A 26,926-nucleotide genomic window follows, 5' to 3' on the forward strand; every position below is an offset into this window, starting at 1 on the left:
TCATCAACATGGGCATCATCGGGTACGCATCATGTCATGCATCTGGGCGGCTTTTGTCATATTTATCATATCCTAGCACCTTGAGCGCTAAATCCACTTTCTGTACAAGGGAAGACTGCAGTCGGCCCTCCTTTCCGGCCACCGAAACAATCTCCACTTTTGATACCCAGCTGTGCTGAACGACAGTGCTCGATATAGGAGTTCATATTCTGCTCTATCCTAGTTGTCCGAACAAAAGATCTGAAAAAAACGTCGGAGACGGATAATTCAAGTGGAGCAGGCCAGGCTTGACTTGGGATCAATTACCCATTCCCTTCCCCTCATGCTACTGCCTGTCTCCGTAATCTGTTATGCATCACGTGACTATGAATGCGGGGTTGGCCGCGAAGTGACCCGGATAACGCGTTCTCTGTGCAAATATTCGGGGCTGCGGATTGTCCCAATCACTTAAGGCGATGCTTCAATTGGTATGATAAGGGAATTGGTAATCGCAGAATGTCTTAAGCTATCTTCTCAATATTTTAGTACTGGTGTTTTGCAACTCAAGATTGACTTATCACCAGCCAATCATCTCCGAGCTTTTTCCCTTCTCACGTGGGGCAGCAGTTAGGGTACTGTCACGTATTGTTACCGAGACCAGTACTTAGGTACTACCTTAGGAACAGAGAGAAGGAGCAGGAAGTCTTTTATAGATCTCCCTGTTGATATTCAGGCAATAACCAATCGTTTTGGTTAGCTAGCTCTACAATTCTCTGCTGTTGTTCGTTGAAATTGAATACGGAAGAGTGCTTAGCGAGGTAGTATTCTCCGTACGTACTTACACCGTCGGCCTCGGAGTCCCCACAGTTTGTCCTATCTCCAACCTTCAACGTCGACATTTTTTCCCCTTCGACCTCCAGTATTTCCAATTGCACTTCTTCTTCCTTGTCCCGTCTCTGAATCCACTTGTAGTCGCGGCAAATTATCTCCGATATGGTTTGCGACTTTGCCCTGCGACCAAAACAGAATCGACCTTTGCCTTGACTATCATCTCGGAAACTAAGAAAGCCCGCGGATCGGGATACAACTGAGGAGTAACTTTCCCGTGCTACGCAATTTCATTTATCGAAGCGAAATACACAGCTGCAAAACGGCCCAAAGCATCAAGCCGTATGACTTAACATGAATGCTGATTTGTCTCGAAATCTTCGGCAAACTATCCCCTCGTTCCACTTGACCTGCGACAAACTTCCATTCTCGAGACATGGTTGTCGCACCCCGGCGCGCCTTCTCCCCGTCTCGCCTTTCCCGTCATGTTGAACACTTCCCCGGCCTCGCCTACCTCCCTCGGGAGGAAACGACCGCACCCTCCGGCTGAGCCTTCCTCGACCCAAGCGCAGTCTGCGGCGCAAACGCAACAGCAGGCATCTCACGATGGCGCTGCGAAACCACCACCGGCTGCCGTGACAACTTCCTCGACCTCGTCCTCCTTCCGCAATGTCTCCGCCTGCAACAGATGCCGGTTGCGCAAGAACCGCTGCGACCAGCGACTCCCCCGGTGTCAGTCCTGTGAGAAAGCCGGTGTCCGCTGCGTCGGGTATGATCCTATCACTAAACGCGAGATTCCGCGCAGCTATGTCTATTTCCTCGAGGCGCGCGTGGCTTACCTAGAGAAAAACTTGAGGGACCACCAGATTGAGTTCAAAGAAGCTGTGGCCTTTGATGAAGAGGAGGCCATCAAGGTAGAGGCGGGATACGACCAGGGTCGGCCGCAGATGGCTGGTTCAGAAGGGTCGGCGGGTGCCGAGACCTTGTCCACTACCGTTGTCGAAAGTGACAAATTGACTCGGCAAAAGGCAGATAAAGCTGCGCTGGTTCCGCGATCGGGCAGGAACCGGGAGAGTGAACAGGATGCGGAGACCAGCCGGGATTATGAGAAAGAGGATAGTTGGCGCATACACAATCTCGTGTCGAATATTGGCATGGTATCGGTGCAAGGGACTTCCGATCCACGGTATCTGGGGTCGACTTCAGGAATTTCTTTTGCGCGTGTCGTCTTCGCTGCGGTGAAGAGCTCCGTTGCCGGCAACGTGGGAGAGCGCGGACCTATGCGGCCTACTGAACGCTTGCCGCATAGTGCCACGGGTACCGCAGGGAGTACCATGCGGGATTCGTTCTTCGGTCTTCAGACAAGGCCAATGATGAAGTGTGCGGCATTCCCTGACCGAGAATTGGCGGAGAAGCTCGTCAACCTTTATTTCGAGCATGCAAACCCGCAGATGCCTATTCTCCACCGGGAGGATTTCATGGAACTTCTCGATCGGACATACTCAGTTGAGGAGAAGGACCGCTCTCCTCGCAGCCTTTATACTCTAAACATTGTCTTTGCCATTGGCGCAGGTATCATATTCGAAGATAAGACCAGCTCAGACGATGAAGACAACAAGCAGAGCAACAGCCGCCGCTCACCCTCCTCGTCCACAGCAAAAAGGCCGCGGCTTTCCAGCCATCAGTATCAACCCGAAGAGTACCATGCCTCTGCCATTATTCATTTGGAATCTTTCCTTGGCGCTTCGTCATCGAACGACGGGTTTGGTGCGCTAGAGGAGCTGCAAGCCGTCCTCCTGCTAGCCAGTTTTGCACTTCTTCGGCCCGTTGCGCCGGGCCTTTGGTATATTGTTGGGGTCGCTATGCGTCTAGCGGTTGATCTTGGTCTTCATTACGAGGATGGAGCGGGTATTGACTCGGTTGGCGAAGAAAGCATCGATCGTTCGTCTACCAAGGGTGAGAACAAAGTCAAGCCGCGGATACATACTAGCGAGCGTGGCCGTCGAGAATGGGTTCGCGATCTTCGCCGGCGATTGTGGTGGTGTGTTTACAGCTTTGATCGTCTCGTCAGTTGCTGTGTTGGTCGCCCTTTTGGAATCAGCGATCAAGCTATTAGCACCGAATTCCCATCCCTATTTGAGGACAAGTACATCACCAAGTCTGGCATTGTCACGCCACCTGCAGGCGCTCCCAGTTACAAATATGCGGCACACCATTACTTCAAGCTGCGGGTGCTGCAATCTGAGATTCAAGATGTCCTTCAACATCAACAAGCACGATTCGTGCGGCAAAAGGTTCCTTATTCGGCCAATACAGTTATACGCTCTGACCTTGCGTCTCCCTTCCTTCAAGGGTTCGACTCATTCCGCTCATGGCGCAGAGATGTTCACCGGCGATTGATGGAGTGGCAGGAAAGCGCGCCCACTCGTAGAGAAACAGGCGTGCAGTTTTCGGTGGAATTTCTTGAACTCAATTACTGGCAGGCCGTCATCATGCTCTACCAGCAGAGCTTGACAGTTCCTGCGGAATTAGCTGCAGAGCTGACACCGGCGGAGGATGTATCCAGCCCGTCATTCTCGAATGTGGACGAAGCCGAAGATGAAGATGACATATACTACAAGGTTGCAGAGGCAGGGCAGAAAGTTATCCGTATATATCGCCAGATGCACCGTGTCCGACTAGTGAACTATACATATCTTGCAACACATCATGTATTTATGGCGGGTATGACAAAGTCCCTCACTCGATACCATCACGCTGCTTACACACTTCTAGGTATTTCATTTTTATATGCGATATGGCACTCACCTTTCGTGCGAAGTCGCTTGGTATGTATCTCACGACTAAACAGGAAGCAAGATAATATTTAACTAATTCGGTTGTAGACATTAGACGAAGTCGATTTCACAGTGCTTGCGGCCACATCTGTGCTTGGGGACTTGATGCACAAGTGTCCCCCGGCAGAAGCTTGTCGGGATGCCTTTGAACGAATGAGCAAAGCCACCGTTCAGATGAGCTTATCGACTACCGGGTTTGGATCTCAGGTAGATCTATCTCAAATCAAAACTGCATCTCAGCAGCATCATACTGGTTATGCGGGCCCGACGAGGGGTTCTGGAAGATCCGGTTTTGACCAACGACAGCGCTTTACTCATGTCCCTCGGCGGCAGACGCAGGTACGCCAGTCTCGTCCATTGCCAAAGTTCGACATGAACCTTGGCGATCTCTTCAATGACCCCGGGCCCGTTCCGGATCGCGCCGGCAGCGGTACAAGGAAGCCAGTACAGACGTATCCAATGCGCGCCGAATACCCTGAGCCATCGACACCGAACTTTGGCTCCGACCTTCCACCCCGGCCTCATCCTCAACGAACACCTTCTATGGAGTATTATGGAGGCTACGAAAACCCTGTCTCTCCGCAGACACAGCAGCAACAGTATTTCTATAGCAATTCCCCGCGGCACAGCGTGTCCTCAAGCGGCGCGGCCCCCAATGTAGGCCAGCACCAATTTTCCCCGGCGGACCAAGAGAGTGCCGCAGGGATCAGCCTTGATTTCTTGGACTTTGACTCCACAGGGGCGGAAAACACAGTTTCTGTGGGCTCAGACGGTAATCCCGAGTATAACATGTCAGCCGTACCCTCGCTGGGCCATGGGGCTGGCCACAGTGTTGGAATCGACCTCGGATTCGGCATGGCCGTCGACTTCCAGCATGACTGGAGCGAGAACGCCAATTACGATATGCTCGAAGGTTACTTCTTCGGGGGATCAGTGGGAAATCCACCAGGCGATGGTTCGATCTGAGGTTCTCGTCTCCGTTCCTCTTTTCTTCGTGTTTTCTTTGACGGCATCTTGCTTGCGGGTCTTGGGTCTACCTGGGATGTGGGAATAAAAGGTGACATGAATTTATGACTCCTCGCTTGTACATCGTGCAAAACATTGATTGCATCGAATGGGGCTATTTGGTTTTGCGTGTTGTCATAACAGTTCTTATAGTTATATCCTACCTAGTATAGTATAGGAAGCACATAATCCATTTCATCGGATGATGGTGGTATCTCGCCGATTTCAATGTACTATCATGATTTGGACTATCAACAGGGATAGAGTGAGGCCAGCGCTTTAAGAATTTGGGCAGCAAACTCAGTGTCTACTACCCCTTACTAGTGGTGAGAGGAGTTTGTTGACGCTTAAGTTGAGTTGTCCTGTGGAGACCAACCATGTGGGATGCATCCAATCACTAGAAAAGATTAGTAGTTGCAGCAAGCCAACGCACAGCTCTCCTGTTTATTCTGTGTGTGGCTATATGTCTTCTCTGCAGATTGTGTATTATTCAACGTTCATTTATCTTCTTCTTCCCAAAACCTGTGCCTCAGAAGTGTTCTAAGTGTTCAGCGGCATCTGATTAGCAGAGATTCCATGCACATTATTGTGTCTGTATCGTGAGGTTGCCGGGGTGAGGATCTCTCCGTTCCACTCTTTACCCTCTGCCGCTTGGATCGAGTCAAAGTCACCAACGCGAGCTGTGAGAAGATTATTCAGACGTGTTTTCTCGTCGTCATCAGATCAGCTGCGATCTCCATATTCGTCATAACTTGACAAGAATCAGGCCTGTCAGTCCCCTCTCGTCCACTGCGACCGTGACTAGCTTTCGGTGTCTGTCTGGTGTCTCGACTACTCAACAAAAGAAGCCATGTACAAGACGTCACCAGAAGGGAAAGATTGACCGGCTGTCCGCAGTAAATATCGACCACGCCTTCTCTGTAACTATCGATCGGAGTGTTTGGAGCTTTCTGGTTCCGGTTAGGCTGGCGGAAGCTATACCAAATACCCAACTGTTGTGTGTGGACCCCTTCGATCGCGGGGAGAGCAATCTTTTTCCTCACTGCTGCAACTACGGAGCAGAGTGCAGGCAGTTTCTGCTTCTATTATTCACTTCTATCTGCTCACCAGTCCTTTGCATATTTTTCTTGCTCTAGGTCGTTCCCTTCTTTCCTTCTCCGGGCCGGTAGTCTTTCCCTTTGCATCTCTCACTTGCGTCGAGAGGTGTGCCTAACCTGTCTGCCACTCTTTTGATCGAAACCGCTTCGTCCTACAGATCATACGATCGTGCTTTTTGTTACGGGTTATGTCATGTGCAATACGACTGGACTTTTGACCGACACGGCTAGAACCCGCTCATTTGGCAATACGCAATATTGAAGGCCGTTGAGGGTTACGCTGCTTGCCCACGATGGTTAAGGCGGACGTGCGGAGGGATTATTATGCGGACCTGGGTTTGACGCCTAGCGCAGACGCTGAAGACATCAAGAAGCAGTTCAGGAAATTAGGTAAGGCGAAGGGATTGCTTGCAGGGTTTTGTTTGCGAGTCTTCCGTGGTTAATTTATTCTCAGCCCTCAAGTACCATCCCGATCGCAATCCAGGCCGCGAGCTCGAGTTCAACGCCAAGTTCCAGGCTATCCAAGCGGCCCACGAAATTCTCAGTGACCCCCAGCAGCGCCTTAAATACGATACAGACCGACTACGTGCTGGATACGGCAAGCTCTACGGTCCAAACAAGGCGAATACGTCTCGGAAAGCTCCTACAAACCCTTACGCCTCCGCGTCCACCGCGAAGCCTCAGACTCCTAAGCCGCCGTTTTCAAGTCGCCCGCAATCTTTTCATAATGGGCCCTCAACCGGTGCCCAGCGATATGCTAGCTACGCGAGAGCGGCTCCCAAGCAGCCGTGGGAGAAGACGCAGGATGAAGGACAGACCAGGGCTGATGCGTATCGTGGGTTTCAGGAGATGAAGGGGAACTCCACACCTGGATGGTCTCATTTTGATCCGCGTACCGGGCGAGCAGGATATACGGGGGCTGCCCGACCGGATGCCACCCCTAACGGGCACCCCACTAGACCGAAGTCTGCATACGAGTACTTCAAGACATCCCCCAAAACCACAGCCAACGAGTCATCCCGCACCCAGTCTACACGGAAGAAGCAAGGCTTTGCTCCCAGGACTGCTGGCGGGGATGAACCCATGGCTGCAAATACATCATCCTACACCAGCGTACCTCGAAGGGAGCGCTTTCAGACGCCCGACAGCTTTCATAGGGAAACTGCCCCCTCCCCAACGGCGGAGAGACCTGCGGCAACATCCGGCTATCGAGCTGAGAACACCGGGACTCCCGATTTTGAGCGAACAGGCAGTAAGTATGCCAGTACCGGCGGCGAGCGGACATTTTTCTCGAGTTCCTGGCTGCGTTCTGAAGGTGTGCGCAATTCGCCCAAAAGCTCCAGCGCTCAATCGCGGACAAACCCCCCAAGTCCAACTCCTCCTCCTACTGGGAGACACAAAAGCGCTAGTCCTAAGTTGCGTAGCGACAGAGGTCGAAACTACGACTCCACAAGCTCAAGTGGCACCGAGGATGATTTCGTCTCTCGGAAACCAAAGGCGGTTCCCAAGAGCAGGCTGCAAAACCACAAATATGCCAATTTTCGTTCTCAGACAGGTTCTACTCCTAGGACGGGTAAGTTTCCTCCTCCTCCTCCTCCTCCTCCTCCTCCTTCTTCTTCTTCTTCTTCTTCTTCTTCTCAGTTGACAGGCTCTCGATGGCTTGTTTCTGCTGGCCTACTCCATCATGAATATCCCTTGAATCGGTGCGTGAGTATTCGGGTGCTAACAAATACCATCAGAACCGGTCAAGCCAGCGTCGTCTGAAAATATTTTTGGTGCATTCTCGTCAAACTCGTATGAGACCTTCCCCTTGGCTCCTTATATGTACTCTCAGGCTGACTTCTTCAACTGTAGAAACCCGGCGCCTAATGAAGGCCAAGCACCACCAAATGGAGCCTTCAAGAGTAGCAGCCACGACGATTTACGCAAACCATTTACTGCGGATAGTTGGAAAGGCGATTTTGGGTTTGGGTCATTCACATCAAGCACGGCAGAGAATGGCCGACCTGACTACAACCATCGTCCGAACAGTCGTGGACGAACCTCGACAAGAGCGAGTCCTTCAAGAGCAGGCCAGCCGGGACCATTCAGCAAGGATTCGTCTCGGTCGGCGTCTGTTTCGCAGCAACCGCCGACAGCGTTTCCTGAGGCAAAGTTCTCTGTGGACGAGTGGGCTGCCAAACTCAAGGATGTACGGTGGACCATGCCTCAAAACGAGGAAGCCTCTCAGCGGGCGAATACTCAGCGCCAACGAAGCCCTAAGAAGCAGACCAAATCCGGGGTTAAGATCCGACCTACGCCACAACCTGCCAGTGTTGCGACAGAAGCGGAAGAGTCCCGGACGACTGTCGGAGGTAGCGCAAAACAGGAGGCGACTGGTACAGGGGCTGAGGAAGTGGAAGCCATGGATCTCGATGATGATATCCCCAGCAAAAACACTGATGCGGCTTTTCAAACAGACAAAGCATCCAAAGATCAAGTCCCTCAGCCGTCTTCAGGTGTTGACAGCAAAGACACCGGCGCCAATTCTAAGTCTCGTCTATTCAACCTGAATGATCTAGGCAGCACAGCGCCATTTACCAGCACAAATAGCGGCGGGATTGAGGATTTGCAGGATATCCATGCGACGTTGCCCTTTGAGTCCCGCGCGAAGGTCTCAAGGACGACGGCACGGGATGTTCGTCCTAGGCGGCTCATTTGCCCGAATCCACCGAAAAGGCCTAGCCCACCGGAGCTAGTTCCCATCAGCGCAGGGTCACAGCAACTCGGACTACCCCGAGGCGCATGGGACCGTTATGTCGCGGAGATGGGTGCCTACATGCGCGAGTGGAACGCTTTCAATCGTCGACTTCTGCGTCATTTCAATGCACGCCAGGATGCGATGGAAACAGGGATGGCCCCCAACTGGATTGGCGCTGTTGGAGATTCCGCACGTATTAAGATCAACGAGCCGAGTGGCGAGGATGATGAAAAAGTGGCTCATGAAGACGACGATGACGCTGAGAGCGACGATGCTATGGTGGCCGGAAGCGCCAAAGCAGGATTCAGTGCTTATTTGCGTGCATTTGACGAGGATGAAAGAGTGCACAAACATTGGGAAGTCGCTCGTGAGAACCATCGCAAATGCGTTGTGCAGCTCGGGGAGATGCGGGAATGGATCTTGAATGGAGGAAAACTGATTTAGGCTGGATAGATATACCCCTACGACGTTTCTTGCATACGGTCTTTTCGCATGGCATGGGTGTTGGCGGTTCGGCGTTCTGAAATGGTTGGGCCTGTTCTACAGTTAGGTAGTCTCTTCTGTCAGTCATGTATTTTTAGAAGCGTCTTGCACCACAGTTAGAGCCGAAGGTTCTCTGGCACCGAGCATGACGAGTTGGATATGCTCAATCTACGCAGTACCCTGAGGAGGTCTGTTCCGAGCCCTAGCCCTGAGCCCCAAGCCCTTACTCCCGATATCGGCATCACCCGACATCCGCCACCTTCCCGATACAGTAAGTGCCAGCAGAACCAGACCGGTAACCGTGTGACAGAATGCCAGTGCCAGATTGGCTTGCCGATGAAGAGGTAAGATGTATGGTATTGTACCGGACCCTGATTCGCTGCCTCCTGCTGAGTCACTCTGCGCAGGGGGGAGAAAAAGTAAGACTCATATATCGCCCGCGCCTCCGCGGTTCCCCCTCCGTCCTTTTTTTCGGCTTTTGGATCTTTGACAGTCGCGACGCCTTCGCTGCTGCTCCATTCACCTTCCCTGCAAACGGGTCGGGAATTATTTGACGCTCATCAGACAATTGACATTTTCTCAAGCTATCTCTCGAGAAAGAGCCGATTCAATTCGTGCTGTTTCAAGTTTTAAAACTACAGCCACACCCCGCCGCTTTTTGCAAGTACCGAAGCCGGTCTTTCGACGTATACATACCATCGAAACCATCTGGTCGCTGTCAATTGATCAATTGAAATACAACCTGTCACGGCAATTGCTCTAATAAGATTCTCTCTTGCTACAATGGGTATCACGATCGTTCTCGGTAGCCAGTGGGGTGATGAAGGTGGGGCTTGATGAACATTGTTGCGCTTGATATGGACGGCTCGCTGATAGACGCTATTGTCGGATAGGAAAGGGGAAGATCACAGATATGCTCTCGCAGCAGGCTACGCTCTGCTGTCGTGCTGCTGGCGGCCATAGTGAGTATCATACCTCTCCGCAGAGGTAGTGCAAACCTAACTTTTTTTCTCCTTCTTTCACCAGATGCAGGCCACACCATCGTCCATGAGAACATCACTTATGACTTTCACATTCTTCCCTCTGGATTGGTGTCTCCGTCCTGTGTCAACCTCATTGGCGCTGGAACTGTCGTGCACGTCCCCAGCTTCTTCAAGGAGCTGGCCTCGTTGGAAGAGAAGGGGCTGAAGGATGCCGGCAAGCGCATTTTCATCTCCGACCGCGCGCATGTCTGCTTCGATCTGCACTCTGTTGTTGATGGTCTGGAGGAGGCTAAGTTGGGTGGTCGCAAGGTCGGCACCACCGGTAAGGGAATTGGCCCTTGCTACAGTGACAAGGCTGCCCGCCGGGGTGTCCGTATTGGCGAGATTATGGACGAGGCGGTCTTTGAGCGCAAGCTGCGGTCTCTGCACGCTGGATACACTGCGAGATTCGGTGAGCTGGAATATGACGTTGAGGAGGAGATTGGTCGATTCAAGGTAAGTCAACTTGATTCCTGGCAGATACATGGTTTGAAGGGTCTGATACTGACGCAATGGAATAGGACTACCGGAAACGCTTGGTTCCCTATGTTGTCGACCAGCTTGCCTTCTTCAAGCAGTACAAGGACTCGCCGAATACTCTCGTGGAGGGCGCCAACGCTCTCATGCTCGACCTGGACCACGGAACCTACCCCTACGTGACCTCCTCGTCCACTGGTCTGGGTGGTGCCGTCCAGGCTCTGTCCCTCAACCCTACTAGCATCACCTCCGTCATTGGTGTGGTCAAGGCGTACACCACCCGTGTCGGCTCGGGTCCCTTCCCTAGCGAACAGTTGAACGAGTACGGTGACAAGCTGCAGTCAGTCGGCAGGGAATTCGGCGTTACCACCGGCCGTCGTCGTCGCTGCGGCTGGTTCGATCTCGTCCTCTGCCGCTACTCCCAGGCGATCAACCACTACACCGCGCTGAACCTGACCAAGCTGGACATCTTGGACGACTTTGACGAGATCAAGGTCGCAGTTGCCTACGTCCTCCCTGACGGAACCCGCCTGACCGACACCTACCCGGCCGACGCCGATCTCCTCGAGAAGGTCAAGGTCGAGTACGTTAGTCTGCCCGGCTGGAAGAGCAACACAATGGGTGTCAGGAAGTACGAGGACCTTCCTGCCAATGCCCGCGCCTACATCGAGTACATTGAGCGGGAACTCGGCGGTGTACCTGTAAAATGGATCGGTACCGGTCCCGCCAGAGACCACATGATCTGCCGGGAGTAAAACCTGCGCAGTCGAAGGAAACGGTCTTGGTCGTTCATGACGACGGCCTACAAAACTAGAAGTCTTGCTGGGATATTATCTGTTTTGCTTATGTTTGTGTATTTGAATGGATAGACGAATTTGATGAATATTGCTTACTCTGGCTTCTTGCCATATGGATAAAGGTGTCCGAACGATGTACCCTTAGGCTAGGGGTAATCATCACAGTTTTGGTGGTATAATATTCTATCAGAGGATACTTCCCTCTCCCAGCTATCCCAAGAAATACACATGGTTCTCCAGCCGATTCACTCGTCGACTTTTAATCCTCAACTATCCCTCGGTATATGCACTGATGATTTGCAGACGGGTCAACTGGCCTCGAAAGCTACCTCCAGACTTTCGTGCTCAACGATCAGAAGCCAATGTGAATCCCCAGCATGAGACTATTCCAAGAAAGTTCAACCCCGTATCCTACCACGTCGAAAGAACAACGATACGATTTGTCTTGAAATCGTGCCTCGGGACCGACGGAATCGGGAAGACCAGTGGGTTGATCTGCTCCATTAGAGCTCATCTCTCATCGCTTATTTCTCATCTAGGAGAGAACAAGTTTCTGTGCCTCGTGTGACGCGGTTGGGGAATAAGAGCTAGAAAGGAGTCAGCTTGTAGATAGCAGATATAGTTGGTATACGGATGTGGACTCACTCTCTGCCTCCTCAGCACAGTGGACGTGAAGTAAAAGGTGAATGCAAGGCGAAGCATCCATCGCGGGGTAGCATGGTGACCAATCGACTTTCTGGCGGAGATTAGATAGTATTGCTGTTTTTCATATCGTTTTCGAACTTGGCTGGAGACAAAGGCATAGTAAATGCAGTCTGTAACTCGGGAGTCAATGTATCAGGATATAACTCTTCTGATTGGACCATAAGTAGAGGGCCTAGTTGTGGAGAAGTAATGAAGAAGAGGGTAGTGGAGGAGAGAATGAGCCCATACAACATATATATTTTCACTCAGGATTTCCTTGGCTTGAGTGACTGTAATGTTGTAGTAACAGCGACATCATTATCTAGTGGTAATGAATTTCGTCCGAATAAGGCAGCAACTACTCTTCCTCCTTATTCTTCCTGTTTACCTGCTTATCCATGTCACCATTACGGGTTTCATAATGCATCTTCAAGATTATAAGGAGAGGAACAGGAACGTACAACAGACCCCCATATTGACAAATATGGAGGGTCTTCGCGACACTGGTCAGTTTTGTCATTACCTTCACTCAAGCAGAAGTGATTTAGAATGATTGGGTCCTTCAGCTTCAACTTGAATCTTATACTCGCAAGGACATCTGTAGTCTTCTTCGCAGTTAACCCTTCGCTGGTCCTCTCCTGTTTTGATGCGTGTCAGTTCAATCATAGGAACATCTCAAGCAAGCTTAAAGGTAATACATCCAGGCCGGCTGCATCAATTCTAGTAATACTGAAATCTTTAAGCTTAATGCTTCATGAAGGCAACATAGTGCTCTATCGGCTCCATGGGCAACCTAGTGACTCAATACAGACCATGTTGTACCACTTCAACAGCGCTATAGTAGTCTATTAGAGCATGAGGAATGAAGATCACATATAATATCAGTCTAAGCACCAACCAACATCAGAACCTGAGACTCCAGCCATAGCATGGGTGGTTGTTCTGAGCTGGTGACAAAACAACTCAACTCTCATTGTGCCTGCGAGAGTGCCTCATGCCATTGAGTCTTAATTTCAAATGTTACAAGATGTGCAAGCAGCGCCAAAGGTGTTAAAAGCTAATTGATGTGACATAGAATTAGAAAGATGATCAAAAATTGACGCTCGTAGAATCAGAATCCGCACTGATGCGTAATTGTTTTCTTGGACATAACACCTGCTGGACCTCTCTGGGTCTCCTCTTATTGGGCGGTTGAACAACCCCTACTTCTCAATGGTGATGGCCTTCCTTTTCTTCTGCACAGAAATGGTAATATCCAGATGCACTTCGCCTTTAGCATCATTCAACCACCAGTGGGTGTCTGAGTAGAGATTCTCTCGTCGATTCTTGATCCCCAAGTGTCTTCGTCTTCCAGTATACGCAACGATGAGGTTGCGGAGGAAGCCAAGGTATAAGGGGGCTCCATCAGGAGCTCACTCCAGGAGAAATTGTTTTTTTGGGCCTGACTTAATAGGAGATTCAAGCTTGGAAACGAAAGTCAGCCTGTAGCTGATAGTTCAGTATATAGAACTCACATCTATCCCAGAGTTGCAGCCAGCGAAAACATCCACTGGATGGATGCATGCAGCGCGTCATGGCATGCAGTACTTAGAAGGAACATGAGCAAGGCGATATTTACTTCATCTTCCGCCTTTCGACAAAACCACTCGTCCAAAAACAGTGCGGAACGATCCGAGCGCAGTGCCTCGAGAGGACTTCGAGTCTTCGACTTCATGCAGGGAAGACCTGGATTGGACCACCTCCATAGTCGAGTCTGCAGAGAATTGACGGAGTACCTACACCTGTCGTAAGCTTATTAGAACACATATATATAAAAGGAAACGAACTTACCGTAAGTGTCTTTCATTCAGTACGTTCAGGATGTCTTTGGTCAAGGAAATGTTCTCTTTGATAAATACACCACGTCTGTTCATCTCCTCTCCCATACTGGTGAGGATGTCTTTACCGTGGGAGTCGAACGGGCGTCTTGGTTGTAACGAATGACTGTATACAGAGCATCTGTATGCTTCAGTAGTACCGTATACTCCATTACAGCAGGAGAAATGAAGATCATAATTGGTTCCATATGATTTCTTCGTAACAAATGGGATTTGAGTTTGTCAGTAGTAGTTGGCAAAGTATATGTCCTGAATAGAGTCTTATATATCGAAGCCTGGCAGGGAGATCAACAGTATGAAGTGAATATATCTAGCATCTATTCACTGGTCATCTATATGACTGTTAATATAGTACATCTCTCACGTTGGCTTACTTTTTCCTGAGTGAATGTACCAAAGACATATATGGGGGCATTTATATGAATCTGTGAATGTAGTAAAGCGCAGTACCTTCGAGCAACAGACTGCCAAGCTACGTTCCTCTTGGTCTCTCACGAATATGGGAGTATGCGGACAAAATCAGGACTCGTTGGTCATATTACTCATTAGAAACCCAAATTATCTCTATAGTACAACTATATACAGATATCCAAACGCCGTCTATAAACCTGAATCATAAAACCAGTTACATAAAACATTAAGTTGTCTTATGGCCGATTAAGCTGCTCTTTACGGTAGAACAGGAGGAATCCAAAGCTGGATGCAGTTAGTATATAGTCCGTCAGAACGTAAGGGATAGCTCTTACCTGGCCAAAAGCTGGAAAAACAAGGCAATCCAGAACCATGCATTAGCAATCTTATCCACCGACGTGCCGACATTCGGCGAGATACCGTCCGGACCGAGTCTATTCGGTGCGAATCCGCGCGCGCAAATGGTAGCGATCGATCCCACGGCCTGCGCAGCCAGGAGGACAAAGCAGACGTGCACTCTTGTCAGGGTCTGCAGGAGGATCATACCCAGGCCAACCTGCTGGATCTCATCGAGGACGCCGAGCCAGAGCCACAGACATCTGGAGACGATGGCACCAGACGTCAGGCTCCCTGCCCAAGGGAGATAGTAGCCGATATTGGACGTTCCCCACCATGTTTGTGCCCAGCGCGGGGAGCCCAGGCTGAGACCGAAGACGGGGAGGATCCAGCTGTGCTCCTTGGACAGCGCGCGGAAGGCAAAGAGAATGAGTACCCAGAGGACGATGAAGAAGCCGACTACGAGGATGACGACCTCCCATGTCTTGGCGTGCTTGGAGGACCAGAGGAACGACCAGTTGCGCCCGAACGCGGCGGCGAGGAACCAGTTCTGCACGATGACCATGAAGAAGAACCAGAGGACGATGCGGCGGCGGAAGAGCGACGTGTAGAAGAAGAGGATCCGACTGGGTGCTTGGCGGTAGTATTTGGGCAGGCCCAGGGCGAGGATCACGCCGATGACGAAGCATACCGCAGCAATCGGCATCACTACGGCCGTGAGCCTCCAGGTACTCAATGCGAGGGTGGAGACGCCTCCAATTTCGGTGGCGGTGACCTTGGAGCTCCAGTACCATAGTGCAACAGTGTACAGCTGCGAAATACCCTGGATGAGACTGGCGCGGAACATCCAATCCTTGACGGGGACGGCGCCTTGGTCACCGAAGTTGAGAGCGAAGAACAACGAACCGCTGGACGACGCCACAGCGTACACGCCTGCAGCGACATTTTGAGCCCATCCTCGCCCGACTTCCGACAGTCCAAAGGGAGACACGCCAATCACAATAAAAGCCAAGCAGTATATGAACCATGGGAGACTGAGGACGATCACCGCTGGCAGACGGGCGTACATGAACCACCATGCGATCGACGAGACGCAGTAGATCGCTGCGATCACATACAACTTGGTCGCCGTCTCGCCTACCTGGCCGACCAGCAAGGTAATTTGAGCAGAGTTGGTCGCGATGATCTGTCCAAGGCCTAGGAACAGAGCGTAGACGGGCCAGTTTCCGATCCGTCGTCGCATGAATCGCTGAATGGCCATAGGGCGCCTGTACCCCAGCCGGGAAAGCCAGCGATCGATTTCATCGGAGTCGCTCGGGTCCGAACCGGCCGTGGCGGTTGAGAGGCGGTTATACTGCGTGTCATGGTCGAGCTGGTCCGGACTGGCCGAAGAAGAAATAGACTCCTTGGCGTGGTGTTTCTTCAGCTGCGCGTCGTTGTACATGTTATAGAACTTACGCTCGCTCTTCATCAAGTAGGTCTCGATGCAGCAGTCTGTCATCGAGTTCTTCTTGTCCAAGTTGTTGAGCAGCTGCTCGAATCGCCGGGTGAAGTGGCCCATGCTGTCCGTAAAGGTCGGGTCTACCTTCTGCAACTCGAAGACTTGCTGATTGTGGTCACCCATCACTGAAGGCAGAGACAGGACGGAGACATTGCGTGAGTGGGCAAACGGCATGCCCTCGCCGGAATTAAGTGCCAATTGGAATGGGTATTGAGGCATATCAGAAGGCGTCCTCGGCGCTGGCGACGAAGCCCGCGAGACGAAGTACGGTGAGCTTGGCATGGAATGGTACGGCGGCGTAACGCTGTTCCCGTTTCCATATCCGTTTCCTACGGACTCGCCATTGTCTTGGAATCCAAGAGCGTGACTGACTGCCCTCATAGCTTCATCGGTGGAGATGTAGTCCACCCGGTGCGAATTGGAGTCATCCTCATCGACTTCTGCCTCGGCATCGGTGGCCTCCTCATCCAGCTGGCTCTCAGCGACCTGACTGTCGCGAAGTGCCTTTTTGACCAGACGGTTTCTGCCCTGGCCAGGTCCAGCTCGTCGGCCGAGGGAGAGTTTACGACCTAGACTGCTCCTGTTTCCGTCGTCCGTCTGCAGTTCTTGAAGCCGCGACTCGGCGTTCAGCATCACTCTTGAAGGCGGCGTCTCCAGACCGTCTGGGACAGACTGAGCCAATCCAGGCAGACTCGCCGTGGAGTCCCGCATGTTCTGCATCTCCCAGTAGATCTGCGGCTCTGGCATGGGACCAGCGACAGTGTTCTTGTTCTTTGTATGATGGATCTGGATGGCCGTCTGTTGCAAGGTTTCCAACTTCTGGATCCATTCCAACACAGGGAATCGTTGCTTGGCAGAGTTCGTGCGCATTTCTTCCCGAGTCTCCTGGTCAGAGTCCAGAGCGGATTTGATAGCAGTCCTCAACTGGTGCAACAGATGGCGGGTCGCGTCAGATTCCACCGTGTACCACCAACCAGGCATTTGGCCTAGACCTCCAATACGAGAGCCAATACCCAGCGCACCTTTACGACCGAACTCGACCGCAACCAACCCAAATGGCTCGTCCCGAGACGGAATCAGAGCAAAGTTAGCGCCAGAAAACACATACGGAGGCAAAATGGTAAACTCTGGCTTGGAGAACACGCGACCCGGGAACATGGCCATGATGCGCTCCAGTTTGATAGCAGCCAGCTTGCCATACAGGTCAATGATGGGCCCAACGCAGATCAGCTGGACGTGAGGTCTAGCTGACAGTATTGCTGGCATAACATCAGCGATCAAATCGACACCCTTCTGCTTCGACCACCGTCCAACGAACACGAGAAGATCGGCATTGGGATCTTCCTTCAGACCAGCCCATTTCTGCGCCTGCAGTTTGTCTCTAATCCGATCTTCAGGAGACGGGATTGAAACATTTGTCTCGGCCCCATCGCCGACGGCACCAGTATCCGAGGGGTCTGGGTTCGGGAGACTGCCAATTTTATCAAGACTCCAGAAGATTGGGTAACGAGCCCATGAGCGCTTTCCGTACTTCTTGGACACACCGACCGCACCGAAACCGCGCTGGTGGAATCGAAGGTAGCTTGCGCCTGTATGCAGAAGATTGAATACGTTTCCAAACTGGCAGTATTTGGTCGCGGTTTCGATAGGAAGATTGAAAACTGAGCAGACTTCCTTCTTCTCTTGTTGGGTCCTTAACGGCCAGAGGCCCTGGAACTCCGCGTTGTGCAGTGATAGACAGACTGGAACGGTTCGTGTCGGCAGCAGATAAAGGGGAGCCAAGCAACCGTGGAAATCGTTGATGTGGTAGAGATCGATCGAAGGGAATCGCTTGATCGTCTCTGCAATACACTGGTTCCATGCCGAATAGTAAACTGCGCTGTCGAGGTCATCCATCCGTGGTGGGTAAGGCTCAGCTTTCGTCTGCTGCCGAAAGACTGGAGCATCGAGGAGAACGTAGGTAATATTGTCGACGACGTGGTATTGCACATTCACCAGGTAGGGCTTGTCGAGGATGGTGACCACCATTGGCTCCGCTGGTGTGTCTTCGGGATACTCAATGTCGCCAACACAAGGGACCACCCAGATGAGATTCTGGTGCCTTAGGTGCTCCGACATTAGCTGTGCCATGACCCCCAGACCACCGATCTTGACTTTGACCTTCCAGTCCTGGATGAGGTATTCCATAGTGGCGATCAAGACCGTACGTCGGTGTTCGGGGGCGCCTGCAGCTGCACCTGCAATAGCACTGTCCGGCAGCACCGCCTTGTCGGATATCGCCATTTCCGAGTCATCAGCCCCGGCGAACTGTGCTCTGACCTTGCGCCAAAGCAGCGGCAGCTTATCCTCTTTAGCCGCATTGCCATCCGTGTTCAGCTTGACGCGGTAGAAGGTTCTCATAAAAATAAAGGCACCTGCAAGGCCCATTAGGATGGGAACAACCCACAGGAGGACGAAGAGGACGAGCTGAACCCATCCAGACCCGACGGGGGTCATCTCATATCGAAGATTGGCATCATTGAGAGAGATGGTCCAGCCGAGGTGCGGAAATGGAGGCAACGTGGTTATGTTGATCACGTTCGACGAGAGATAGGACGGAGGAAGCTTCTGGACCACAGACGCGTTGTCCACGTCACCATAAACCTCTGTAGGATCTGGCAGGCCATCTGGTCCCACCCCCCAGACACTGATCTGTCCAGTAGATGGCCACTCATACACGAAGTCATACTTCCAGCGACCCTCCTTGGCGTCGTACCTCATTTTGCTCTCTAGTCCAGCATCATAGCCGAACTGATTGTACGGTCCGATCCACCACAGATGAGGGAATCTTCGAGGCACACCATCCTCCCAGTCATGGTCACCTTCCTGGATGTAGTCACTACTACCGGTAAGCCTCGAGAAGTACTGCACGCGGACGTGAGTGCCCTTCCATTTCTGAGCATCCGTGCCGGTCCATGGAGCAATGTCAATCGTCGTGTTCCCACCGGTATACGTTGTCCAATTTGACCATGTTCGACCGAAAGTCGTCGAGTAGCGGAACATGTCAGCTCCGGCGGCCTCGTGCTGAATGTAAATGCTGCCGTCGTCGGATTTGTGCACAAGGCTGGTGGAGTAGTTGGCGAGAGGAGTCATCAGCGGGTTCGTTGGAGTTCCCATCCGGAACAAAAACCGGTCGACGGCGTTGGTCCGAACTCCGGATGTTGTTGAAACGTTTTTGACGGTCAGCTCGTGGATACCATGATGAACGTTTTTCAGCTTGGCGGACCATGTCCAGACAGTTGGGACCTCCCCGACGTAGTGATGACTGCTCGTCCGTGGAGTGATTTTGCCGCAGTTGACACTGGACGTATCGAGAGTCGGTGTGATGCCCTTTTCGGTGGTAGAGTTTAGGGAGATCGCTTGAGTCACGCCGGTACAGTCCATCTCCTTTGAGTATCCAAGCTGGATGTCGACGGTTTCCCCCGTGTCTTCCGCGGACAGCAAACGTGCGTCGTGGCCGGGAACGAACTCGGTAACAGTGGGACCAGGCTCAACAAATCTATCGGCCTCCACATAGGCTCGGTATTCCCATGGAAGGAGAGTCATGTTGCGAGCGCAGCCGTATAACTCGGTCGTTCCCTGGACCTCAATTTCGCCAGGACCATCTTCCAAAGTGAGCTCGTCGTAAGGGGCGAACACATTCTTCAGCTTCGTTCCCGACTTGTAAGGAGCCAATAACGCGGTATTCCGATTCTTGCAGTCACCGCCGTAGGTTACAGTCTTGTTGTCATTGTGATACACAAGCCAAATACTGTTGTTGCCCTTGGACGCCTCTGGCTGGACCTCAGGGAAGTAGCTTCGCAAGACCGACCACAGACCAGTCACTGTGGGGGTGTCCGATGAACCAGGAAGATAGACATCCTTGGTAAGCTGGGAGAGGGTCTGGAGATAGAAGCCATCATTAGCAACGGGATAGTGCTCCCGGACTTCAAACATGCGCTTCATGATATTGCGAAGTGGGTGAGCAGGATTGCGCTGGTCGTAAGTGACGGTGATGTCGTGACAACCGTACAGACCCCTTTCATTTGGGAAGTTGTAGAATTTGGTTGTATTCAAGTTGAAGCAGCCATGCGTCCACCATGCGGTCTGGTAGGTCATCGGCTGCCGACCAAAGAGATAGTTTGTTGCAGTGGCATCGAAAACATACATATCCTGCTCCTCACCCCACAGGATGAGGGGAATGCCAGGGAGCTCCAGCGTGACAATGAAAAGGCCCAGGAGGTACTTCTCCGTACCGTTTTTGATAGCGGGCCAACGAAAGTTATCCTGGTTCGACACACCATACATATGCCTGGGGTCGAGCTGACCGGTCAAGGGGTTTAGGAAATCATTGGACACAAGCATCCCGTTCCATGCCTTAATGAAATCTGTAGGCAAGTCGAAGCCGGCAACAAGGTTACCGTCCATTCCGAGGAAACGGGTCATCGAACGGTAGATAGTATAGTGGAACGCGGCTGCATCCAACGCCTGGTGACCGTCCTCTCTTAGGAAGTATTGAGCGTCTGAATCGTTCTTCAGCTTGACAGCATCGCCTGCGGACTTAGGACGCTGATTTGGCTGGCGCCCACGACCAAGGTAGAGACTACCGAAGGTATCGCCAGATGTGATCTCGCCAGGTATGAAGAAATTATGCTTGCCATATTTCTTTGCACATTCGCGGAATGCCGCCGACATCTCACCCAGGGGCTCCAGGGTCGCCTGAACAGCTTTATCATAGCGGAAACCGTCGATATCCAAACTGGCAATTTGAATGCAGTAATGCCTAGTGATGACATCACGCACGGGCTTGTGCCATTCACGCAGCCGATCTTGCACCGAGGCGAACTTGGTGAGCTGGCGCTTCCAGTCAGGGAAGTTGCCAAATGCCTCTAGTTCTCCATACTGATCAAAATCACTATTATAGCAACCCTTCAATTCCTCAACCCCGCCGGATGACAACGGCAACCCAGTCTCATGCCAGAATTTCGGATAGTCGCAAGTCTTGTTGTACTCATTGCTGAACTTGAAATCGGCATACCGACGATCCGTGATCCACTCGACCTCATATTCGTCTGGTCGGAAATCGGCTGAGGTGTTGAGGTGGCCTTTGAAACCGATCAGGTTGCTCAGACTGCATATCGATGTAAGCCTGCGGTAATACAACGTTGACCGGGGTATACACTTACGTTGCCAGCGTATTGTCCATGATCACATACATATCACGGTTGTGAATCTCGGTGATGGTCCGTCTCCAGTCCTCCAGTGTGCCATGGTGCATGTCCAGCAGAGTTGTATCGACCGGCGAGTAGCCGTCGTAGGCCCAAGGGAGGTTCATCAAGCCTGTTCCAGCAAAGTAGATACCCTATATTTGTAAGTAACAAATCAGATACGGAAGCGGTTTCAAACGCACCTTGAAACCCATTCCCCTGATATAGTCCAGCGTATCAATCAACCCGACCAGATCCCCTCCATGACGCATCTGGTTGGAATTCAGTACATGCTCAAAAGCGGTACCGTTGATATCGTCATTTGTTGGATCACCGTTCGCGATTCGGTCCAGAAAGATCGTGTAGACGGGGAAACGCCAGTTGTCCGGCGAAGGGTGGTATTTATGGTTCGGCCATTCTCCCCAGTAGTCAATCGGCGATTCCGCCGATCTGTTTTCGTTCAAGTTATAATCAACGAGCGACTCGGTGTAGGGCCAACACAGTGCACTGACGCTCAGCAATGACAGGATGAGAGCGACTGAGCGCTGCGTCTCCGTGTACATTTCTGAAGTGCCTTCAAGCTCTCGAGAGTCGTGAACAGGGTCAGTCGATCATGCTCTGAGATGCGGAAGAGCCAAAGAAAGGACGGTAACAAAACGAAAGACGAAAGAACGAGTGGTCTGTCAACTCAGAGGGAAAGTTGACACTGGGAGTTGGAACACCATCAGATCAGGAACAGCGGGGAGAAAAGTCATCCAGCGCTGAGCAGGCTGCGTCCAGACTATCCACTGTATGCAGGTGGCCATTGTCTCACTAAAACTCTTCGCAGTCTCCATATAATGACGACAGACCGGTGTCTCAATAATCAAACGACATGAGACATCTGGGACAGTTCCACAGCGGTGGGGTAGCAGTGGGCTGCCAACCACGCGCCACGACATCACTTTGACGGTTTTCCGTGGCTATTCTGGGAAATTTATTAAAATGGAGGCTTTGGTTGGCCATATTAAGTCGTATCTGTAGGTGTGGAGACTCCTCTGGACTTGTCTGGAGGGATCAGTGAGATTCTGTCAGAAGCCACTGCATGATTACGAAAGACACAGTAAAGGTACATCCTTGTCATGTGGCATAGTCAGTGTATCTTTTTCCTCGAAAACAACATCGACTATCATGTTACCCATCGAATACATAGTATCACCTCTCATGCATCGTCGTGTTAACTCACTCGACTAATAGTATGAGCCAGATTACACTTTGTGAGAGGGCCCGATCGCGATACTGTATCGCTGGTGGGACTTGAACACCCTTCAAGCCCAATGAGCAGGACTGTACGGAGTAGTAGCTACAAGATACGGGCTAAGACAACCCGATCGACCCGCCATTCGCCTTAGTGAAGCAGTTGTTGTCGAGGCCAAGCAAGCAAGGCAGAAAATTCTAGCTTAGGTCCGAGGTTTCGCCTATCAACTTATCAAGTCGAAACAAGCACCGGCTCCGTTGTGGACCCCCCACTCGGCATGTGCATCCGTGCCGCGGTTATATATATCTCAGGGTCCCGTAAGTGGCGTCCTCCTCCAACACCTAGCCAACGATCTTTCAAGCTAGTCCTGTCGCCCTGGCCAGGACTTACGGCCGAATTGCAGGTTGAAAAAAATAAATGACTGTTCCTTCCGAGGGCTCCGACCCGAAATGGCCGAGCACATCATTTTCTTTTCAGGTAACAGGCCAAATAAATAGCACAACAGGCTAATAAATGTGTAGGGTGTAGAAAGGTGCTACAGAATAGATATCTAACTGGTACACTTCGGGGACAACCGTACCCTAGCGAGGCCACCAGCACAGGTGGATCAAGGACGATCGGCGTCTAAGAAGATAGCCCTGAAACACCAATGGAAGAGCGGTCTGGAAGAGTATCCCGACATTCAATAACAGTTATGCTCATTACGTACGCCATATTTTCAAGTAATAATATAGAGAGATAGTATTGTCGCAAACTTCTCTGCGGGTCAGAATTCTATAGTAGACTGGATATGCATTAAGAGTAAGAAGCTTGATTATCATCCCTTCAAGCGGGCCCATTCTGACCAGGACCAGAGATCGCACAGACAGCCACAGACAGCCACAGAAATCAACCTGGCAGGATATAAAGAACCGACTAATTATAGATATTGCTAGATCGTACCATGACTTAATCTACTAACCTACAGAAAATTCTTAGGGTTTTTGTACTATTCCTACCGATATCGTCCTTTATATTTATTATTTATTTCTATTTATATTAGGTCAGATCGACAGGTTACTAGAGTTAGATCTTCATCCTTATCTGTTCAATTAATCTGCATATATGATTTTTGTTGCTGTCAGGACTGCGGACCAAATCAGCACTTCTGCTCACAATGAAGACTGTTAGTGGTGGCTGGTTTAATTCCATGACCTCTTAGTGTATTGTTGCCTAAATCATACATCTCAGCCAGACAACCCTTGGACAGATGCCTATAGACTGATAAGAGAATGGATTTAAGAGAGGACAATCATGATATAGGACCTCCTAATTAGCAGCATACTCACCTCCAACTTTATAAAACCACCCTAGTCATTGTGCCTCTTCTTAAGTCCGCAAGGAGAGCAATGTCGAATATTAACTCAGACAAGGATCTTGCTGGTCGGACACTGCCTGTAGAATAGCCTCGCAGGTTTTGCAGAGGATCACCAAGACCAGAATTATTTATCTTGTCATATCGAGGACTCAAGCAAGGTCTTTCATCCTGCGTGGTCCTGTGGTCAACCAGTGATGACTTTGCCACTATCTAGTGTTGAAGATGGACTAAATTATGCAATTTAAGTTATTACTGATACAATCAGTGGCTATTGGTACTCAAATTCTCCAGAAGCATTTACCATACGATCAACGTTCAACCTTAAAGCCATTTTCTATACAGACAATTCATACTCGGAATGATACCTTATCGGTGTTCGCCAAGGTAAGGAGGAGGCATAGATAAATCATACCAGCATTGGCAAGGCTGATTCAGGAGAATGATTGCGAGGCTGATTTGTCAGCTTCCTCCCCCCATCATCAACGTTTACATCCTGTCGAATTTCTCTCACTTGATCTATTCGGACTAATCGCTGCGGTAAGCAAAGTAGGAAAGCTATATATGGGGGCCGAACAGCTTGCCCCACCTACCAAATGAGATTATCCTTCTTATTGCCAACTACTTGGATCCTCACGATCTCCTCCTTCTTCTATACGCCATACCCGGTATCATACCGTTGCTGAACCATGCTCATCTGAGAGCTGTAGATACTGAAGGCAACACCCTGCTTCATCTAGTGGCAGTGCTCCACATTGCCGAAGAAAGAGTCGCAAACGTAGTCACCCTTTGCTTACCATAGTATCAGACGGCTCGGCGGGGCTACTCAGTCGACCCTAACAGCCATCTCAAACCATTCACACAGTCATCTTGAGCCTGTCTCGACACCTCCAACTGAGGCGCATATACCCAAAAAATATGCGGCAGCGACTAAGACTGTCAGACATGTCTTCTCAGAACAACTATCGAGCAAGAATACCTGGTAGAATGAGACTCGCACTTCAATGTCCGCGTCCTGGAGACCTCGCACATAGCACACTGCGTCATCGCGGAGGATATCGACATCACAGATCTGGACGTACGTCTTTGGCAGCCCGTCAAATCGGCCCCAGAGAGGATAAGCCTCAGGATGTGCTCTTTCTGCCCACGGGACCCCAAGTAGGTCTGGAGAAATGTTAACAGCCATATCAACCGACTTGTATTCTAAACGAACCATGATTCTCCGCCATGCCTTGCCTATCGAGCCTTGTCTCCAGCTCCTCAGTCCACGACTGGTGCAAATCCCTGAAACACGGCGGGATCAGCGCCGCATCCGTGCCGCGTACAGTCACCGGAGCGCGGAGCAGGACTCCGCTAATAGTGACGCTTGCAGCAGCAGTTGTCTTTGTTGGATCTCGCATCCAGTCTCTCGCCTTCTGCGAGACAATGGCGGCGATCTGTCCGCCCGATGACGTCCCACTGATCACTACCCTTACCGAAGCGCCGTGCTTCGGCAGGAGGGTGGGGAGGTTGGTTACTATGTGCTCAAACGCATCCCATCCGTCGTTGATAGGGATAGGATACTGATGCGCCGGGCTGAGTCGATAGTCGACGCTGATGACGGTGCTGGGTCCACCTAGTGCCATGTGCCTGCACGAGTCTTTATCTCGGTCAGCTTATCTGCCCTGCGTGAGGGTAGGTCACATACTATCTTCTGTGTCGAGAGAGCCTTGCACGAAGCCTCCAGAGTGGTAGAATATGACGACTGCATCGGATGAGTGGTCTTTGGGAGTGTAAATACGGATGGGAATCCGGTGATTGTCCCTGGCTGGGACTGCCGTGTCAACGCTTGATACTTGTTCGGCAAGGACACGACCTTCTGGGGAAGAGAGGAAACGCCCATTTCTGCTCTCGTCGTCGTGGCTGACAGTGGGATTCTGCGCGAGAAACGCAGTCCATTCAGAATGAAGTAAAGACATCATACAGTGTGTTTTGGATTACTCGCTGATCTGGTCACAGAAAGGAGATATTCGAACTGATATCAACAACATTGCAGCCTTGAATTAGAAGTGGGGTTAGGCAGCATGATACCATTTCTCGTATTCTGTAGTTTCATCCCACTTGGATACGGAGAGGCTATCGTATGGGGCCATCCCAGATAGACTCGCCAAATATGTTCTGTATATCATTTTGTTTGTGTTCTCCTCTCTCTGTTCGTTATCCGGCTGAATACAGCCAGCTCATAGTTTTACCGGTACAATAGCAAATGAGCCCTCCACGACACGCCCTGTGAGCTTGACCCAAGCATCACCAATGATTTCAGAGATCCGCTCTAACCAGCTGGGTTCAGATATCACCTCGACCTCGCAGTAATCTGGATAGACTCAGGTCTGTAAATTAAATGTGGATGTCTAGACGTTGCAAGCGAATTTAAACGACAGAAACGATGAGAAGTGGTATGAAAAACTACTAAGCAAAAAGAGAAAATGAAAAAAGATATGCGTTAGCTGGGAGTCGAACCCAGATCTATTGCTTGGAAGGCAATAATGCTAACCGCTACACCACTAACGCTGTTGTTATGTAATTGCCCTCAAACAACATTTATAAGGAATATGCAAATCGTTACGTATCTACTTGTCAAATATTCTTCAATAACCCTTCTACTCCCTTTCATATACATACATGGATTAGGTAGACCTACTCAATTTGATTTATTAAAACAGCCTTGAGTGTTTCGTACTTGTCAGGCTGGCAGCGGAAAGCAAGAGCTACAGCTTTGGGAACATATATATTCGCCCTGCATAACCAACCCCTATCTTCTATACTAAATACAATTAAATATATGATTGATTGACCATGCAAAAACCAGCACCTATCCACCACCTGTACATAACTCGGTCTTACATCTCGAGGCGGACATGACGGTGTAAAAGGCCAAGATACTCGAGCTCATGTTGGAAAACAAACACGACATGAACGCAGAGGCATACTGGGCTTGCATCCAGATCCAGAACATGCTTAGGAAATTTCCTGTTATCAAGACACAAGCTAATTCAT

At 50.8% G+C, this 26,926-nt stretch overlaps 5 protein-coding genes and 1 non-coding gene across 6 annotated transcripts, besides 3 other annotated features; 3 read left to right on the forward strand and 3 right to left on the reverse strand.

The window, feature by feature from the left end:
* Nucleotides 1–1,292: 1,292 nt before the first annotated feature.
* On the forward strand, nt 1,293–4,610 carry NFIA_009930 (Zn(II)2Cys6 transcription factor; the record flags this gene model as incomplete). Its single annotated transcript, XM_001264209.1, has 3 exons — nt 1,293–3,531; nt 3,583–3,635; nt 3,693–4,610. 3 exons carry the CDS (start codon nt 1,293–1,295, stop codon nt 4,608–4,610), a joined length of 3,210 nt encoding a protein of 1,069 aa, XP_001264210.1.
* Nucleotides 4,611–6,039: 1,429 nt separating this feature from the next.
* On the forward strand, nt 6,040–8,930 carry NFIA_009940 (DnaJ domain protein; the record flags this gene model as incomplete). The annotated part of the gene is made up of 3 exons (XM_001264210.1): nt 6,040–6,136; nt 6,201–7,319; nt 7,486–8,930. 3 exons carry the CDS (start codon nt 6,040–6,042, stop codon nt 8,928–8,930), a joined length of 2,661 nt encoding a protein of 886 aa, XP_001264211.1.
* Nucleotides 7,327–7,356: a microsatellite.
* Nucleotides 7,356–7,383: a microsatellite.
* Nucleotides 8,931–9,752: 822 nt separating the features above from the next.
* On the forward strand, nt 9,753–11,223 carry adB (adenylosuccinate synthase ADE12; the record flags this gene model as incomplete). The annotated part of the gene is made up of 4 exons (XM_001264211.1): nt 9,753–9,795; nt 9,863–9,931; nt 9,996–10,447; nt 10,513–11,223. The coding sequence occupies 4 exons, from the start codon at nt 9,753–9,755 to the stop codon at nt 11,221–11,223; spliced, it is 1,275 nt and encodes a 424-aa protein (XP_001264212.1).
* Nucleotides 11,224–14,473: 3,250 nt separating this feature from the next.
* ags3 (alpha-1,3-glucan synthase Ags3) lies at nt 14,474–21,862 on the reverse strand (the record flags this gene model as incomplete). The annotated part of the gene is made up of 4 exons (XM_001264212.1): nt 14,474–14,522; nt 14,573–21,223; nt 21,279–21,454; nt 21,503–21,862. The coding sequence occupies 4 exons, from the start codon at nt 21,860–21,862 to the stop codon at nt 14,474–14,476; spliced, it is 7,236 nt and encodes a 2,411-aa protein (XP_001264213.1).
* A 1,534-nt stretch (nt 21,863–23,396) lies between these two features.
* Nucleotides 23,397–23,421: a microsatellite.
* Nucleotides 23,422–24,755: 1,334 nt separating this feature from the next.
* NFIA_009970 (putative lipase/esterase) lies at nt 24,756–25,848 on the reverse strand (the record flags this gene model as incomplete). The annotated part of the gene is made up of 3 exons (XM_001264213.1): nt 24,756–25,054; nt 25,104–25,529; nt 25,578–25,848. 3 exons carry the CDS (start codon nt 25,846–25,848, stop codon nt 24,756–24,758), a joined length of 996 nt encoding a protein of 331 aa, XP_001264214.1.
* Nucleotides 25,849–26,368: 520 nt separating this feature from the next.
* Nucleotides 26,369–26,440, reverse strand: NFIA_009980. The gene has a single exon. It is a non-coding gene; the product is annotated as a tRNA-Gly (tRNA).
* Nucleotides 26,441–26,926: the final 486 nt, after the last annotated feature.

This window comes from Aspergillus fischeri, genomic scaffold (assembly GCF_000149645.3).
Source record: "Aspergillus fischeri NRRL 181 1099437636249 genomic scaffold, whole genome shotgun sequence".
NCBI classification, from domain to species: Eukaryota; Fungi; Ascomycota; class Eurotiomycetes; order Eurotiales; family Aspergillaceae; genus Aspergillus; species Aspergillus fischeri.